Genomic DNA, 17,829 nt, shown 5'->3' with positions numbered 1-17,829 from the left:
CAATAAGACGAACTTTACAACCTTATTTGGCTACTACAGCTCCTCGTTGTTAGTGGTTACCCCTGGAGTCCGAGTACATCATTGTAGATGCTTATCTTTATCTCTGATCATCAAAGGCACGTGATGATAAGATTATAGATCAAAACATCTGACTAAGCTGACACTAAGCGAGAAACTGTCAACCCGCAAGATTTTCCCTTCTCTTTCGCAGCAAACTGCGGACCTGACCAACTGCTCAGCTCATGCTGCTGGAGATTATCTTGCTCAATTTCATAGAATCAACCACGAGAAATCGGCGATTTGATTCTGTGAGATTCCTGGATACGATTGAAATGATTCCAAATATTCTCTCTCTGCGAACCCGGCGGAGGAAGGATAACTAACCTGCATTTTATCACACAGCAGCAGTCATAAAACATCATGATATATACTCTTTCATTTTTGCGACTGTACGAACCCAAGTCTACACAATATCATACCGGCGCAACTTTACAATCCAGCTGTCCGAGTCTCCCTTCTCTATCCATCCGCAAGGACCAGGATAGGGCGTTTGACATACTCTCACGGACCCTTCTTGTCGAAGGACAGTCACCACACGTCACGTCTTGTGACTGTGACCGACTGGAGCTGGTTTGTAAGAGCTCGTTTCGAGTTCTCTCATGATCTGAAAGTTGCAAGAGGAAGTTACAGGGCCTTCATAGTTCATGTTTGCTCGCGTTTTCTACATTCTACGAGAGCATGACTCCTTGCGCACCTACATCCATAGTTTACCGAGCATAGACTATTAGTCTTGATAGAGCTATAATACATCAAGGGCAGGCATTTCATATATGTCAAGTTTAATTCGGCTTGTTGCAAGTAAAGAATAGAATAATAAAATTAAACAGCGGTACAGGTCACAGCTTGCTCTTCGCCTCATCATCAATGACCTTCACCACTACTTTACCCCAGGTTTCTCTGCTTCCAAGAGCCTGCAAGGCTCTGGGCACACTCTCCAATCCCACAAAACTTTCATCTGTGAAGGCTGTCCCTCTGAATTTGCCCTGGGCCACCAGATCAAAGATTCCCTTCCAGACGACGCCTACCGTCTCTTTCTCAAATTTGGCGTACTGGCCCCAGTGCAACCCGACAAGACTGACGTTCTTCAGCAGCACCCGGTTCAGTGCGACCTTTTCGATTTTCCCGGCCGCAAACCCAATCACCAGCAACCGCGCATTCCAGGCCACGCACTTGAGACTGGCATCGATCATGCCAACCGGATCATACACGATGTCCACGCCGGCCTTTCCATTCCCTGTGCGGTGCTGCGCACACAACTTCTTCACCTCCTCAGGCCACTTATGATTGCGGTAGTCGATGACGTAGTCCGCTCCAAACTCCCGCGCGACCTGTCTCTTGCGCTCCGTCCCCGCAGTCGCAATGACCGTCGCCCCCTTAGCCTTGGCAATCTGCACCGCGGCCAGCCCGACTCCCCCCGCCGCCGCATGCACAAGGACCCAATCACCCGGCTGCACATTGGCCCGATGCACCAGACCGCCGTACGAGGTCGGCGCAGTCACAAACAAGCCGGCGGCATCCTCGAAGCTCCAGCCAGCGGGGACGGGCAGTAGCGACGCCTCAGGCGCGAGCGCGTGGGTGGCGTAGGCGCCCTGCGTCGCGCCAAACACCCGGTCCCCGACCTTGAATTGGGTCTTCTTCTGGCCGGTTGGCACAGCGAGGATCGTGCCGGCAAACTCGGCGCCTCCGATCCAGGGGAGTGGCGGCTGGTGCTGGTATTTCCCCTGGATCTGTAGCAGGTCGAAAAAGTTGGTTCCTGCCGAGTGGACCTCGATCAAGTACTTGTCTGGTGAAGGGGATGGGGTAGGCAATTCGGTGACCCGGAGGTCGAGAGGACCCTGGTTGAGACTTGCCGTTAGAAACGAATTCTTTGATAAAGAATTTCGAACAGAAGCGGATCTCAACGTACTTTGACGTACTCTTTGACCTGAATGGCTCTCATGTTGATCAAGGGGGAAGTCAATCGCAAACTCTTCCGCGTAAAAACGTCCAAGTTTTAAGTAAAGGTAGGTGGATGATATACTCTTCTTTATATTACTCGATAGACTCAGTGGAAAAGGGCCTAAAGAGAGCAGATGCATAGAAGTGCAAGCTGCAAGCTAGAAGCCGTGGACGGTGTAGATTTCCCCGCGATTACGAACGAGCCGAGGTCAGTTTCGGATAACTGACCGAGTAGATCTGCATGTTTGCTGCTGGCTTTTCTGTGGACAGGTTGCCCACACAAGGACATCAATCTCTCCCGACGACAAAGTTGATATCTCTATGGAAAAAGACATAGTTCCAACCAATGTGGCTGCTTATCATTGAGTCTCAATTCCTCGGTGGGTTGGCCGAAATACAGGAGAGCATCCAAAAGGGGTGTAAAAGAGAAGGCTGGAATAATCAAAAAATTGCCACCCCCTACGTAATTTGTTCGGTACATTCACTTTCGTGCAATACATAATACGCCCGTAAAGACATCAGATAAAGCCATAACACCCCCTTAGCTCCAAGTTTGACAATCACTCCAAGAAAATACAGCACCCTAAAGTTTGGTATATAGACTGATTGCTGCAACTTGTTGAGACAGACCCATTAGAGTGACAAAGAAGACAAGATCAGAATGGAAGACGAAAAGCAATAGTAGAAGAAGGAGTATTCGATTAGCATGACCAGCATGCGCAGAGACAAAGTGAGGGGTTATTGAAAGAAGAAGGGAAGAAGGATTACAAAGATCAAGGTTCCAAAGGGAAAAATGAGATCAAGTGCATCGCCTTGATTCTAGAATTCAATGCTCGGTGGCCTGTGTAGAAGAGGAGCTGGGCCAGGGTAGGAATACATTGGTCCGCACATCATAGAATTTTGCTCAAGAGGGAAGAAGTGTGATGGCGGAGTCATGAGTCCATTGGAATGATGGCTTGACATCTTTGAGGGCAGCGACGCCTTCCTGTCAGCATAATTTGCAACCTCAGGTCGTTCGGCTCCTGAATTAAGCGCCGTTGTGTCAGGTGTATATTGAAGAGACATGACCCGTTTCCATGACTTGACTCCGTCGAAGTTTTCGGACACCTGATGTTGAGATGGGCCAGAATAGTTGGGTGAATATACGGAGAAGTCAACCTGTGAGTGCGGTGCTTGCATTGCAGGGTCCACGGGACTCGTCGACGGAGGGCTTGGAGGAGCAGGAGGATAAAAGTGAACTGGCGGAGGTTGAGGGATGGCTCCCGGAGGCAGCGGATACCAATGAGGGACGGTCCACTGAATAGGTGCTGTTGCCGCCGTTGTAGACACTTGCTCCGGCATGCAAGATTCAGTGGTGACGGCAAATGGAGTGCCGCTAAAAGCATGTGTCATTGTGGATGTCGCGTTGACAAATACTGTGTCCATCCCCGGCGAGATGTGGCGCTGGTGGAAAGCATTGGAGCCTGACATAGCTACGGGAGAGCCATTGTGAGAGGTATGATGATCCGACGGGCTTGGTGATGGCTGTTGGCCAGACAGTAGAGGCCAGGTAGTGGACATAGTCTGATCATCGACGAAAATTGGACCTGAAGTTCCCTGTGATGGCGCGTATACCCCGTGGCTCATATACCACTCAGGCTCTGTAGCTGGAAAGGCTCTCACAGCTGGCTGCTGGCTAGCATGCAATGGAGTCCTGGGAGAGACAGATGATGTCTGTGTCTTTGGAGATGCTCCATCGATTCCACTGTCGCTGTCGGTGGTTTTGAGCTGGCCATCGGGAGACTTCTTCCGTGTTTGCCGAGATGGCTTTGTGACGCGCCACTTCTTCAGTCTGCTCCGAAGCTGAGTTTCACTGTACGGGACATTAATTAGCACATTGAATTAGTGCTTGTGCTTCCCGTACTTATCTCACCTTGGGTTGAAGTTGTCTGAGCGAATCTTCTTGATGACTTGTTTGAGAGGCCATTCTTCCTCTTTGTACAGCTTTGCAATCAAGGCTTTCTTCTTCTCCCATACGTCTGACGGAATCGAAGTCTTCATCTCTCTGAAGGGCAAAGAAAGAGGCAGACAAGAGTTGGAGGACGTCAAGCAATAATGATGTGTGGTGTAAGATAGGGTAGTAGAAAGGAGGTCAACAAGTACACACAGATCACTCAGGATGGAAGTATGCAAAGTACCGCAAGTGTAGTTGGAAGTATCGATCGTCGAACAAAAAAAGGAACGTGAAGAAATATCTAAAGGAAAAGAACTTGCCCTGTGCGAGACCGGGGAATCTATATGTAATAATGCAATTATAAGATAGAATCAGATAGGTACTAGATACGTATACCATACTATGCCGGCCGGAGTCGACAAAGGATCGACGGCGCTGCGGAGTGACAAGGGCACTCGTGCCGGCTCAATGCCACTCGGCGATCATCTGGATGGCCTATGATAACTAGTCGATGTGCACTCCCCGAGGACTCCAAAGCCCACACTTCAAGCATAAAATCATGATTGGTAGGTTGAATCGCGCAGTGGATTCCGGTTTAGCGTTAGGGACTAGGAATTGCTGCAGTCCATTGTCTCGGGTCATGTCAGTCAGGCACTCGCCTCGTCTCCCCCCGTGACTGATGTACTTTTCGGAGGCTTGGAGTGGAGTCCGAGCTAGTTAACGACCGGAGTAGATAGGTAGATCGGTACGGTGATAGAGTGATAACGCAATTGATCGAATTAATTGATTCATCTATCTACCTAGGAAATACTGTACCTATTACCATGGTGCTAGGTGCATGTCTCCAAAGGTCAGGGAAGCTTGAGTGTCGATCCTTGGGTCGAGCAGAAGGTGCCGTTTTGATTGGGCTGGATGGAGTGTTATTTTACTGGGTGAACTTCTCCAATTCGCCATCGCGATTCCCTGTAAAGTCAATGACTTGTAACTGTATGTATGTAAATCTACAGTAGATACCTAGGCAGGTATACTTCCAAAGTGCCTCTTCGCTTCGGAATTGGAGTGTCCATATGATAAAACACTCGATTCGGCCGAAGCTATCTGCCATGTACCTCCCTCTCTATAGTCAACCAGACCTTTGGTTATCTCTCTCTTCATTCCCTTTTTGGACGGGTCTTTATTTGTATTTTTTATCCCTTTTGTTACCTTGGGAATAATGAGGTCCACGAGAATCATGGACTCATAGACAGATAATGATCTAGTGTCGCCTGTGCACTATCGGTTGGTCCAGCATACCCATGACAGGAACTTGGTACCCCCGTATGTAGAGGGGTACGATAAACGATTGATTATTGGAAAGTAGCCTTGCAGATATCCACCTCCGGATTAGTACCTATCTACTTTCCATTTCTCGTTGTTTTTTCTCTTTTATCCGTTCCTGGTCTAGCATACCGATCTCATTGGACTGCTTGGTCTTAGTCTCGTCAATAGTTCCAAACTTCCAATGCATCGTTCACGTCAAGGTCGGCCCCTCTCCGGAGTCTGGCTTCGCCTCGAGGTTCTCATTTCTTTTTCTCATTTTTCGCCTTTCGTCATGATTTCAGTGAGTGCTTACAAAGATACCAGCTTCTGCCTTCAGAGATCCGTTAACCATAGCGATTCATGGCCAGGTACGAACGGATAGTCATAAAGATGCGATAGCTAATCTCGGACAATGACGATGCCCATGGCCACTTTTCCTGCCAGTAGACGACGACTGCTTTGCTCTGTAGTGTACTGTTGATGGCGATATCACCTTCATACCTGTAGGCACGTGTTGTCCATTATAGGTCTCTCACTCAGAAATTAAACCTTCCTGAGTGCTTGGCGCAGTTGTCGTAATGCCTAAACGGGAAAGCGAAGATGGGGCTGGACCGTGGAAGAAAGAATATCTAGAGATAAAACGAGGCAAATATGCATCTGACACTACCTTGAGACTAAGGTACGGAGTACGTACATATCCTAGGGCAAGATCTCTTTCTAAAGTAGAAAGGTATCTGCCGTCCAACCATGATCCAGCTACCCATAACTCTGTAATTATTCTTGAAAAGACCCAGATCTTGACTTACAGCTTTTTAGGTTTAAGCAAGGAAAAGGTACAGACCATCTTGCATGGCTTTGCTATTATTATTTCTTGCGTGATAAGGAGAGTTGCTTGGACCACACTTTGGTATGCTCTCCATAACGCTCTGACTTCTTACACAAAAGACTGATGAGTTCTTTACAGGCATCACTTCATTGGTTTTGCCAATGATCAATGTCTGTACGTAAAACATAGATACTTGAAAATCTTGTGAGACATATAATCACCTCACAGTGTCCCTTTTCGTAGTGTACATAAGTACTCCTTTTCTTCTTCCATACTACTAGTATATGCACATGAATCCGTTCCTGGCAGATTTTCTTTGTCTCTGCATCATCGACTCTTGCCGGTTCACCGCTATGTAGTACGAGGCAATTTATGGCAAGTTCTCTCGAGTACAAGAGTGAGATGAATGACAGACGATGATCTACTTCAGATCAACCCCACGCTTTCCTTTTTCCTCCTGGGGCCATTTCCTCCGTTTCTGTTTTCTGTTTCCTCGTCCATCTTTCATGATCTTTGCATCACCACTGCTTACTGTCTGTTCATCATGCATGAGATGCTATGAGCCTTGATTGCGTAGATTATTACTTTGGGCAGTCAAGACAGCAATTGCTCTTGTTCTCACATCGCTTTCCTCTTCTCTCCCTCATGTCCTTTGCCCGACATGTGGGGTGAGATTGGCCTTCAGCACGTCCATCTGATGGCGGGAAGGGTCTCATCAAACAGTTGTGACCGTTGAAACCTTGTCATTCCATTGGGCAGCCATCTTTTTCTGGTTGTTGGCGCGGATGTGATATAATTCTTGATGACGATGTCTCAACGAATGTGGTGAAGTGCCTCGGGGAAATGCCTCCTACTCCGTAGTTTTATGACTCGTCTAATATGGAACTGATGTCTCGGCCAAGCAGGATCTGCAATCGCAAATCACGCTTACCACACGCCAAAGCGAAATAGCGTGCAGACTAAACTGTCTAGTCTCTGCGAAATGCAAATAGATATTCCGTACCATCAGCTGAAATCAATAAACACTTTTTCATTATTCTAAGCGGTTGGTATCTACCTAGAAGTCCTGCAGGTCAATAGAGCCAAAGATACCCTTTGTCTTGACTTCCATGCACCATATCAGTATTTGGTTGACTCTACTAAATCAGCGAAATGCCCAGAATGGAAAACCCTTGGCAATGTCCGCTTGGTCTAAGGCTCCGATATGAAGGGTCCATCGGATCTAGAAATAGAGATTGACTCCGGTGCATAATAGGCAAGTAGAAGATCCGAAATAGGCGCTATTCCCTTTACATTAATGCTCACTACTCACTGGGGTTTCATCACTGCTGGACTAACTACGAGGTAAGTAGCCTGACTAAGTGGGCTGGTACTTTCTCTCAAGGTACTTTCTTGCAATCCACTTGTCAGTTTGGAATTAATTATATGGATGGACACCCGCGGATATTCACTCATGCTTGTTGTTTGAATACCAGTTTGTATGACTATGGTCCTCCGAAGCTGCTTGAGACTTATTGCTGATTGGTCAGTAGTGTGTCGTATCCTCCTTGAGTGCTCGTAGCGCATTTCTAATAGGTAAGTAGGGGCTGAGCGTTGCTCTGTTGTTTCAATGACAAGACAACCGCTTGCCCTGAATCACTCTCCGCAACGGAGTAATCTCGGACGACACTGGAGAGCTTGATCTAATCGCAACATAGCCCCTCTATTTGCTGCTTAGCTCCTCCACGAAACTCGACGGACATGGATAATACCTACTACCATGAAGTGTGATGTATTGAGCTGCTATCATAATGGCTGGAATCCACTATCAGATACTGTCCTCGTGTGTGAACATGGACGGGATACATGATAGACCTCGTTCAATATAGCTTGATATATCCTCCTTCGCCTGTCTTTACTGCGGCATCGCGCCATTCACGCAGATGGTAGCGCGATTCTAATTGATGACTGGAGTGATGCATACAGAAAAAGCAATCCTTGTGAGATATCGCCGCGCCATCACCATCACCATCACCAGCACCAGCACCAGCAAAAGGCATCTTCAGTCCTGGTCACCTGTACGGCAGTCCCAGGAATGATATTAATAACGGATTGAAATGCACCTGTGGGGAGTTTGCAGGAAGCAACGACGGTTTCAGGGCCAGAGAAAACTCAACAGCCTCGTAATCACCTGTCGGCATCTGCTCGGCTCGGTAGTTGAAGTGACCTAGTGAAATCCTACAGGTTGACAAGCCCATTGTAGCGGATGGTCCGCATCCCTCCAAGCAATGGCTGACGGCACGCTGGCTGGAATGACAAGTTTGCCGCTGGACTGTCGAGACTGTGGCCGAAAATGGTATATGCAGAGAATTCGGAAAAGGTGATCCTGGGTAGAATAATGGCGAGCACCACATATGAAGGTCGGTAATAGTTATGACGAATTGGGGCTGCGACAAGGGTGCGCGTGTCGCAATGCTGACCTTGTATGGAAAGGGTAATTGAGGCTGTCTACTCCGTACCTAAGGCAGCGATCTGGCCAGGCCCCTGACTAAGGGAGCATCCACAGTAGAGATAATGGAATGAATATGTTTGGCTGATTTTGCTCGCCCCATTGCTGTTCTAGACAAACGGATGTATGACGAGACACTATCTGGACTGCAAGTGACCAGTCCCTACCTTGTTTCTAACTCTTTGAGTTGATGTCTACTCCCGAGGCTGATCACAAGCAGATCAGTAGGCTGCAATCACTCGGATTTGGAGCACTGCTGGCCCTAATGTCTGTCGGCTGTCAGAGCCGAAGATCTTAAAACCCCTCAGACTCCCATGTTCAATCATTGATCACCATGATTTCCAAGGTTCCAACTTCTCTTCCTCGGTCGCTATACTGCATTTGTTGTCATTTCCGATCCCTGTTGAAACCGTTAAACCTTAGTCTACTCCATGGCAGGACTGGCTTAGATAGAATCCATCGGAATCAGCTGCTCTACATGGCGTCTATTGTCCAGTCGCAGTGGCCAGTACCCATTTCAGCCTGCCGCTTATCGATAATCCGAGTCAGCCCGAGTAGATTTGACTCCCTTGTCTCTACTGAATAGTCTCCCCTCTCCGCCTCTCGGCCATACCCCGATAAGACGATGACGATGATCGAAAGTGCGGAGACTATGCTGACTTAAGGTTTAAGACAGACATATATAGTTCCTCGTTGGTTGTGGGTCCCCATTTACCGCTCATTGAACAGACAACCCTGTTTGGGACGCTTCTGTCCTCTCAACAAGAATTCCGAACTTCCGACGCGTTCAAATTCACATCCCGTTGTACCTTGGAACATTGGAATGTTTCACATGGCATAGAATGGAGCCATATCTCCGACCGAGCTTCCACAATTGCTGTGTCCTGCAAACGGTCCCCAAATATGATGAGACATGGGGAGGCTGGTTCAGTCGGGGGTTTTTCCTGAATAAGTGAGCGGGATTTACGCGCGGGGTTTTCCCTCGAGGTCTCCCATACTGAGAGAGAGAGTCAGTATTCCATTGCCCCGAGTGTTCCGTCTTTGGTTCCCAGACCTTATTGCTGCGAAGCTGCGATCCTGCGGATCAGTGGGGCCTCGCCTCGCCTCGTGGTCAACAGCAGTTGGAGACCACGGATATTGCTACCTGAATAGTCACCAACGACTCCAAATCTGACTCAGAACTTACTCGGTACTGAAACAAATTAAACTTCGCAGGCATTCGTGGTTCAACATCGCTTCGGTAGTTCTGTATATGCCAATTCCCGCTTGCCTTCCGTCTCCAAAGCTGCACTATCACGCACGCAATCTGAACTGTATTACGGGACCACTGTAAGGTATTTTTCCATCCTGTTTTGTGACCATACAGGACAGAGTCAACCGGTTCCCTTCCACACTTCTTCAGTTATCAAGATGGAACAATTACTTCACTATCTGGTCCACGTGCTATCCTAAAATCAATCAGCTCCACATTTTGCAAGTCTTCCCGTTTGAGTTGTCATTCTTCTCCTCCTATGAGCCTATTCAGGAATTGATCGCCTCGGCCTCACATGCCTTGTGGCCATGTCAGTTAGCCGTCTTGGTCGTTTTGGGAATCGTTTTGGGGGTTGGTGTAGAGCCTGTAGGGCTGCTAGTGGCGCTATTTGGCTCTCCCACTAAGAAGTGGTCAAATACAGTTAGGTGAAGCACAAGCAATGGATCAGATAGTTGAGTTGAAACTGTCTTCTGTGAAGTTTGCTTGCTGATAGGGACTTTGCTTGCGTTTGTATCCCTTGTAATAGATAGTAGCATAGACTGACGTGCAAGAATCAGAGCAGTGCTTGCCTCAGGTTTGCGCCAACTGCTCTTGACGAAGACATTGTAAGGTTTTATCAATCAGAAAAATTGTCTCCTACCTAGCGATGATTGTCTTTTTTAGCAAAGCTACTCATTGATCTGCTATTTAGGCCAACGACCTTCTGCTAGTCTACTGAACTTACGTGCTTAGCTAAATATTATGCTTCTGCCTGCTTCGTCGAACTCAAAGTTTGTTCTGTTTATGAAACGGCAGACCATTGCTATTTTTACACTTCTGCCAATACCCTCATTATGTATATTGCTGCACCTATATACAACCAAAAGTATTTACAGCCTCTCTCATGATGACGGCGTCACTCAACTTGCGCTGCCTTGTTAACGAAGCGCGCAGAAGGCATGCAAGGCTGTAAGTATCATGTACCTCTCTCCTTACGGTATGCACCCCAAGCCTTCAGGGTTAGACTAACGCTGATCTTCAGCTGAAGACACCAATTCCCTGCAATCATTGGCCGAAACTCAGCGAAAAGGTCGAGAACTCGAGTTGACAGCCAGGCGTAACTATGTCTTCCCCGCGTCCAGCTGTCCTGTACATACCAATTGTCCAGATTCGGCAAATGGGCTACAACGAATTGTTGAGGCAAGGTACATAATCCCCGCCCTTCTCCTTTGAAATGTCAACAAATCCCACCACAAACTTTTGGCAATGAAGGCACATTTCGGTATCTTGCTATCAATCGCCAGCCAGGCTACGGCCACTGCCTCAGCGGGCTGTGGAAAGCCATTGCCCGAGCATCAGGGTACCGGAGGAAGCTATCCGACGGACTTCACCGCATCAGATGGCACTCTTCGCTCTTATATCATCCACATTCCGTCCAACTATGACGAGAATAGAGCAATCCCACTTATCTTCTCCTTTCATGGGAGGTCGAAAACCGCCGAAAGTCAAGAGCAGCTTTCGCAATTCAGCAATGAAGCGTGGAATCCCGATGCTATTGCGGTTTATCCCCAGGGTCTTGATGTACGTGTCTCGAGCTCGCCCTAAGTGGTCATTAATCAATTAAACACAGAACCAATGGCAAGGAGACCCAGCTTCTTCTGGAGTCGACGACGTCGCATTCACCATGGAAATGCTTGACCACTTCGAGGAAAGATACTGCATTGATTCTTCGCGCGTATATGCCACCGGTAAATCAAACGGCGGGGGCTTCACAAATCTCCTAGCTTGCGATCCTACGGCCTCCGAACGTATTGCGGCATTTGCCCCCGTTTCAGGCGCATACTACCAGGACGTACCCGAGGACGCCTGCAATGCCGAAACGGTGCCGATCAAATGTAATACCGGACGGTGTCCAATCCCAATCATCGAGTTCCACGGCACGGCCGACACAACAATCCCTTACAATGGAGGTGGTAGACGCGGAGAGTGTTTACCCTCTGTACCGCATTTCGTCCGGGAGTGGGCAAAGAGGGACGGACTCGGGCTGCACAACCAAACTACAAGCGTTTACGACGGTAATGTCCTGGAATATCAGTACGGCCGGGGAGAGGCCTTGGGCACTGTTACTCATTATCGCATTGAGGGACTGGGTCATGATTGGCCTAGCGTAAATCCGAACAGTGATAATCCTGATGGGACTTTTCTGGATGCGACTCCCATTATCATGGACTTTTTCAGCCGCTGGACGTTGTGATGTCTTGGGATCACGGCATATTGGATGCACCGGCAGTTCTGCGTCATTCAACCAAATCATGCATGTATTTCTACAGGAGGAGATAGCTCGGAGTTCACAGTCCGTGGAGAGTATTCATTCGTCTCATGATAATAAGCACATCGACGATCCAACTGATCTAGAGGGCTAACTAAAACGATTGTTCCCGCCATCACCTATGCTTTCCCTGCCTAATGCACATAGGACGCCTTTTAAACCGCGTATCTGTTGTCTAGTCCCCATCATTCGACGACTTTGTTTCAAGCATATGCGTCCAGGTATCCAAAGCTGGGACACGACGATTCAATACACATTATAACACAAATACCACATCATACACCGGGGGAGCATGTACTAATAATAATTAAAAAAAAAAAAAAAAAAAAAAAAAAAAAAAAAAAAAGAAAGGAAAAAAAGACACAATAGTAATACAAGCAGGACTGACCGATCCTCGCAGTCAGCCCGTATATGCGGTCCAACGAGTAGAAATCAAGCGAGGCCCGCAGAGCCTGCAAATCAGCGACGTCTCTTGCTGAGGCGGTGCTCTTTGCCCTTCTTGGACTTCTTCTTTGTCTTATCGGGGGGCAGAACGAGAGGTTCATCCTTCATGTTCCATTCCATGAAGCGCAGGAGATAGTCGTCGATGTGACCGGGTTGAAGCTCGACATTTACTGTCTCATCCACACCATGGATCTGCGGCGTGGTGATGAGCTGCGCACCAGGTGTTTCCGCTTCCTCTGGACCAGTGGCCAACGGAGTGCCCACCTGACCGGGTGTATGCGAAATGCTGCGATCCCCGAAGTCGTCGTCGTCAGCCTGCTCCATCTCCTTCTGGGCGTTCTTGGCCGCATCAATATCCTCCTTGTCCTCGGCCTGCTCAAAGACCCGAGAGCCACCCGTGGCAACCCGGCTGGATAGGACGCGGTCCATGGCAGCGCTGGCTTCATCCTGTGCCTCCGCTTCCTCGCCGATCATGTCACGGACGTCCAGCTTGGTGAAGTAGTCTGTGGTGAATTCACCCTCCTGGATGACGACATCATCTAGCATTCTCTTCTGGTTTGCCTTGCGGAGAATGTTCGATTCAATCGTATACTCCGAGACGAATCGGTATATATGGACGTCGCGCGTCTGTCCAATACGGTGGCACCGATCTTGGCATTGCTTGTCCATGGCCGGATTCCAGTCAAGATCGTAGAAGATCACAGTATCAGCGCCCGTCAGGTTGATACCCAAGCCACCGGATCGGCTGGATAGAATGAACACTAGGATGCGATCGTCGTTGTTGAAGCGGTCGGTCAGAATCTGGCGCTGCTCCACTTTGGTTGTACCGTCTAGTCGCAAATACCGGTGCCCATGGATGTTGAGGAACTGCTCCAGAATGTCAAGCATTTTGGTCATCTGAGTGAATATCAAGGCTCGGTGACCACCGGCTTTAAGATCCCGTAGCAACTTATCGAGCCTTTGCAGTTTCCCACAGTCATATTGCAGCAGCCTCTTGTCCGGAAAAGCGATTGAAAGACGCATCTGGGCCTCATGGAACGGATCATAAGGAGGGAAACGCTCCTTTTCGGTCAAGTAACGGGTTTCAATAGGAGTCAAAGCTGCCTCTGTAATACCAGAGGCAACTGCAGCCGGCGTAACACAGGCGAAACGTCTGACGTAACCATCCATGGCTTGAGACCGCTCTTCCATGGACAAAATCATCGACGCGAGAACGGATGACCGATTCGACAACCACTCCGCGAGGGACTGCGTTTGGGGACGGCCGCCCAGAGTTGGTTTCTGCTTGCTATCCGCGGTGAGAAATTCGACGAGACTCGTTCCATACACTGGTCGACGGCCATGGCGCTTCGATTCGAAGTAGAGACACCGTTCCAATTCCGCCATCCTGCGTTTTCTGGCGTCGTTCTCCAATGCCTCGAGCGTGGACTGCACCGTAGACCCGTCGAACATCATTTGCCAATTCGTGCGCTTGTACTGACGTTCCCGGAGCATGTTGAAGGGTCCGTAAGCCATTAGCCTAGTGCTATCGTCTGCCAACCTTCGTGAGATATCTTCTCTCGAGATAGGAACCAGGTTGAGAAAGTCCAAATCCAGCTTCGTGAGGGGATGTTCATAGAGCAACCGCCGCCGAACGAGTTGTTCCTTGCTCGCATATTCGGTGGCCACGGAATGAGGCATCACAAATGACGTCGATATCTGCCGAGTCTCAAAGAGATCCGGGTGGTTGCAAACCTTCCGCAGCTGCATCAGACAGTTGATAATAGAGAGGTAATTGCCAGATGCAAGAGTTTCTTTGGTTTGAGCCATGGACATAAACCCATCGTATAAGAACCTCTGCCTTTTCGAAAGTCGGCAATAAACGACGTGCTCGTACTTTGCTGGCATCTGCTTCTCGACGTCGGCTTTGAGGCGGCGCAAGATGTAAGGACGCAAGATGGTATGGAGTTTCGTAACCACTCGTTTTGTCTCATCATCCATTGTTTCTCTGCCATGCTCCAAGATTTGCTCCACAGGGCGGCGGAACCATTCAGAAAAGTTTCTGAGATCGGCAAAACCCTCAATGCCGGTCCCGTCACCATCAGAAGGCATTAAGAAGAAAAGGAGGGACCATAGTTCGGTGAGATTGTTCTGGAGCGGTGTACCTGTAAGAAGCAGCCGTGCGCGGGTCCTAAAAGTAAGCAGTGTCTGCCACTTTTGAGAACGGAAGTTCTTGATATTATGAGCTTCATCAAGAACCATATAATGCCAGTTTCTTCTTTTCAGGACCTGCTGGTCCTGCAGCACCAGTTGATAAGAAGTGATCAATACATTCCAGCTCGTATCGTCGGTCCAGCCCTTGCGCTTCTGCCTGCGTTCCTCTATGCTGCCATAGTAGGTCATGATCTTGAAACCAGGACACCATTTCTTGAATTCCATCTCCCAATTGAGAATCACGCTCGTTGGAACGACAACCAAATGTGGACCCCAAACCTCATGTTCCACGGCCAGGTGTGCAAGTAAAGCAATTGTCTGAATAGTCTTGCCAAGACCCATTTCATCGGCAAGAATACCATTGATGTGGTTGTTGTAGAGTCCAGCAAGCCAGTCCAACCCATAATGCTGATACTCTCGCAGAGTTCCCCGGAGTAGATGCGGTATCGGCGTCTTCAATCCAGGAGCGGGGGATTCACTTGGCTGAGGCGGCTTTTCCCCAGGCGCTTCGAAAGAAGAAACAGACTCAGGTTCAGAGGGTTTTGTTGCAAGCGTACCAGGAGATGCTTCGCTAGATGCCCCTCCATTCTGGCGAAGATCTTGCTCATCCAAGTTATTGATCGAAGGGGGAGACTGCTGGCGATAACCTTCTTCCATCGCATCATCCCGTGTGTCAATAGCACCCGGATCTTCAAGAGGGGCTGAATCTTCGAGGGGTGCTGGACCTTCGGGAGGAGCAGCAGCAGCCATGTCGTTATCGACCACTTCAGTTTGTCCAGCTTGCTTTTCATCAGGAGTTTCGGTTACAGGAGAAACCTCGGCCGTTGCCTGAGACATAGATCCCGAGTTCGAAGGACCATTCGGAACCAGAGAAACTTCATCTGCATCCTCCAGTTCCTCATCGTCGTCCTCGTCGGCTGAAACGGACTGTCCGTCATCGTCGAAACCAGGGCCATCTTCATGGTTTAGATTAGTTAAAGCATCATCACCTTCTTCATTGTCAAAGTGGTGAGCATCATTCAGCACGCGATCTTTTGATGAGAAGAATCCTAATAGCCCCGGTCCATCATCGCTTTCCTCATCCGAGTCTATGTCGTCGGCATCTCCATCCTCATCACTATCGCCCATATCATCATCCATGTCTGTAGATTCGTCTTCGCTATCGTCGAGGAGCATTGGATCGACTTCGTCCAGTTCAATCTGCTCCAGCGGCGTTCCGCCCTGAGAATTGTTGATGTCCTCCATTTTCTGAGGTATATGTGAGGTATGTGTGCCATCAAAAGACTCGCTATCGTCGGAAGCCACAGATTCACGGTCTGAAACCAAAGTGGATTGGGGTAAATCAGCATACTTCTGCCGCAGCTCCTCCGCTGTCAAACCCTCATCATCGTCAACTTCGTCTTCATCCTCAGTTTCCGAATCCGTAGAGGACATGTTGCTTTCATCCTCTTCCTCATCGCTGGAAGTTACATCCGTTCCACTCTCTTCAGCATCTGTTGAATCAGGGAAATCGCTGCCAGTCTCTCCAAGAATTTCCAGCCGTCTTTTCTCGAACAGCATGGTAGATTGTTTGATTGCGCGATCTAGAGCCCGCTGGTCCTCCACTTTCCGCTCTTCCTCCCAGCGTGCGAGACGCATCCGATCAACCTCCGCCCGGGCCAAGTCGAACATTTTCTGAAGATCCTTAGCCAGTTGCTTGCGCTTTCCGCGCACCTCTTCCTGTTTTTCTCTAAGAATATCCTCTGGGCGCTTATTGCGCTTCCTCCATGCGTCAGCACACCACTGAGCAAGAAGTCTCGCTGTATTGCGATGGCGTCGGTGCTCCTGGTCAAGAAGCTTCTTGAAGTACAAGGCATGAGCGACGAGGTGGTCTTGATGTGAATATTGTTGCGGTGGTTCTTCCTGTTGCTCCGGTAAGTATGCGGAACATATTTCAGGGCTCAGAAGACCGCCAGGCTCTGTGGCTTCCAAGACTCGACATCTCTTCCGAGCTTCCTCGAGTGCTGCCTCGGGCGTCAGGAGTGCACCATCTTCTATTCTGCCTTCTCGGCTCTCAAGCCATTCCCTGAAAGAATCATATTTCCGGGGAGGAACCACATGGGAAGGATGCTGAAACCCAATAACAGGCTTCTTGACTTTAATTCGCAGCCTCGGCACCCGCTGACCCTGTTCGTCTCCTAATTCAGTCTCACCCCCGATATCATTCCTTAACTCATCAGTTCCGATTGTCGGCGTTGAAGTGACATTCGAGGGGGACCGGTTCGATCGTGCCTTGTTCGAAGTAGGGCCATTAGGGACTGAAGTAGCTGAACTTTGAGATCTCGTCCGTGAAGGTGTTTGCCTCGGTGCTGGTGATCGTGAGATACGGCGCCGCCTGGCACTTGCGCCCCTCGGAGTCGCAGTCCTCGGCGATCCAGTCGTCAAGTTGCCACTAGTATGTTTCCCATTCATACCCGACTGGGACACACTCATGGACAGGGGCGACGAGGCGACGACCTTCCCACCACCGGAAAGGTTCTTATTTACGGTAGATTTCTGCGCTGCACGCGTTTTCCGCTTGTCTGACGGTGGCTGCAACTCAAGGGGAATCGCATTGACTCGGGAAGACCTGCGCTTCCCATCCTGCAGGAATGATGTCGGCCCATCGACACCCGCTTTCTTCCAGGGAGGCGACGGTGGCCGGGGTGTTGAACGGCGCGAATTGTCTGGTCCTGCAAGCTTTCGTCTCTTGGACGGAGGCCCCTCGGTTGGATCGGTTGGGACTCCATTTTCCTTGGACTCGGATGGGATTAAATCGCGATTTTCGAAATCAGGTGAATCGCCTAGAGCAGAGGTATTCAATGATTTGTCTTCATTCTCAACATTCACGCGTTCATCGTTGTGGTGTGATAGACCATTCAAGCTTCCGTCTTGCATATCTTGTTACCACGGACGACAGGGGCCCTCTTTGCGGCTGACCCCAGTTTTCCCAACGAGGACGCGGTCAGACGGGATAAATTTAACATCAATAGATAGGTATGAACTGGTAGAGATGCCACACGAAGTTTGGCATAGTTATCGGCACGATAGCGTGGCTGGTAGTTGAAAA

The 17,829-nt window shown here is 49.2% G+C and overlaps 4 protein-coding genes across 4 annotated transcripts; 1 reads left to right on the top strand and 3 right to left on the bottom strand.

The window, feature by feature from the left end:
• Positions 1-896: 896 nt before the first annotated feature.
• ALT_2926 (NADPH:quinone oxidoreductase family protein) lies at positions 897-1,999 on the bottom strand (the record flags this gene model as incomplete). Its single annotated transcript, XM_033563969.1, has 2 exons — positions 897-1,895; positions 1,967-1,999. 2 exons carry the CDS (start codon positions 1,997-1,999, stop codon positions 897-899), a joined length of 1,032 nt encoding a protein of 343 aa, XP_033419860.1.
• Positions 2,000-2,817: 818 nt separating this feature from the next.
• ALT_2925 (Clr5 domain-containing protein) lies at positions 2,818-4,038 on the bottom strand (the record flags this gene model as incomplete). Its single annotated transcript, XM_033563968.1, has 2 exons — positions 2,818-3,850; positions 3,911-4,038. The coding sequence occupies 2 exons, from the start codon at positions 4,036-4,038 to the stop codon at positions 2,818-2,820; spliced, it is 1,161 nt and encodes a 386-aa protein (XP_033419859.1).
• A 7,003-nt stretch (positions 4,039-11,041) lies between these two features.
• ALT_2924 (CE1 family esterase) lies at positions 11,042-12,029 on the top strand (the record flags this gene model as incomplete). Its single annotated transcript, XM_033563967.1, has 2 exons — positions 11,042-11,356; positions 11,406-12,029. 2 exons carry the CDS (start codon positions 11,042-11,044, stop codon positions 12,027-12,029), a joined length of 939 nt encoding a protein of 312 aa, XP_033419858.1.
• A 534-nt stretch (positions 12,030-12,563) lies between these two features.
• On the bottom strand, positions 12,564-17,657 carry swr1 (putative SNF2 family helicase/ATPase (Swr1); the record flags this gene model as incomplete). The annotated part of the gene is made up of 1 exon (XM_089599455.1): positions 12,564-17,657. One exon carries the CDS (start codon positions 17,655-17,657, stop codon positions 12,564-12,566), a length of 5,094 nt encoding a protein of 1,697 aa, XP_089456198.1.
• Positions 17,658-17,829: the final 172 nt, after the last annotated feature.

This window comes from Aspergillus lentulus, assembly GCF_001445615.1.
Source record: "Aspergillus lentulus DNA, contig: Alt05, strain: IFM 54703, whole genome shotgun sequence".
In the NCBI taxonomy this organism is placed as follows: domain Eukaryota; kingdom Fungi; phylum Ascomycota; class Eurotiomycetes; order Eurotiales; family Aspergillaceae; genus Aspergillus; species Aspergillus lentulus.
Note: the sequence above shows the minus strand (reverse complement) of the source record. Positions and strands in the feature narration are given on the sequence as shown.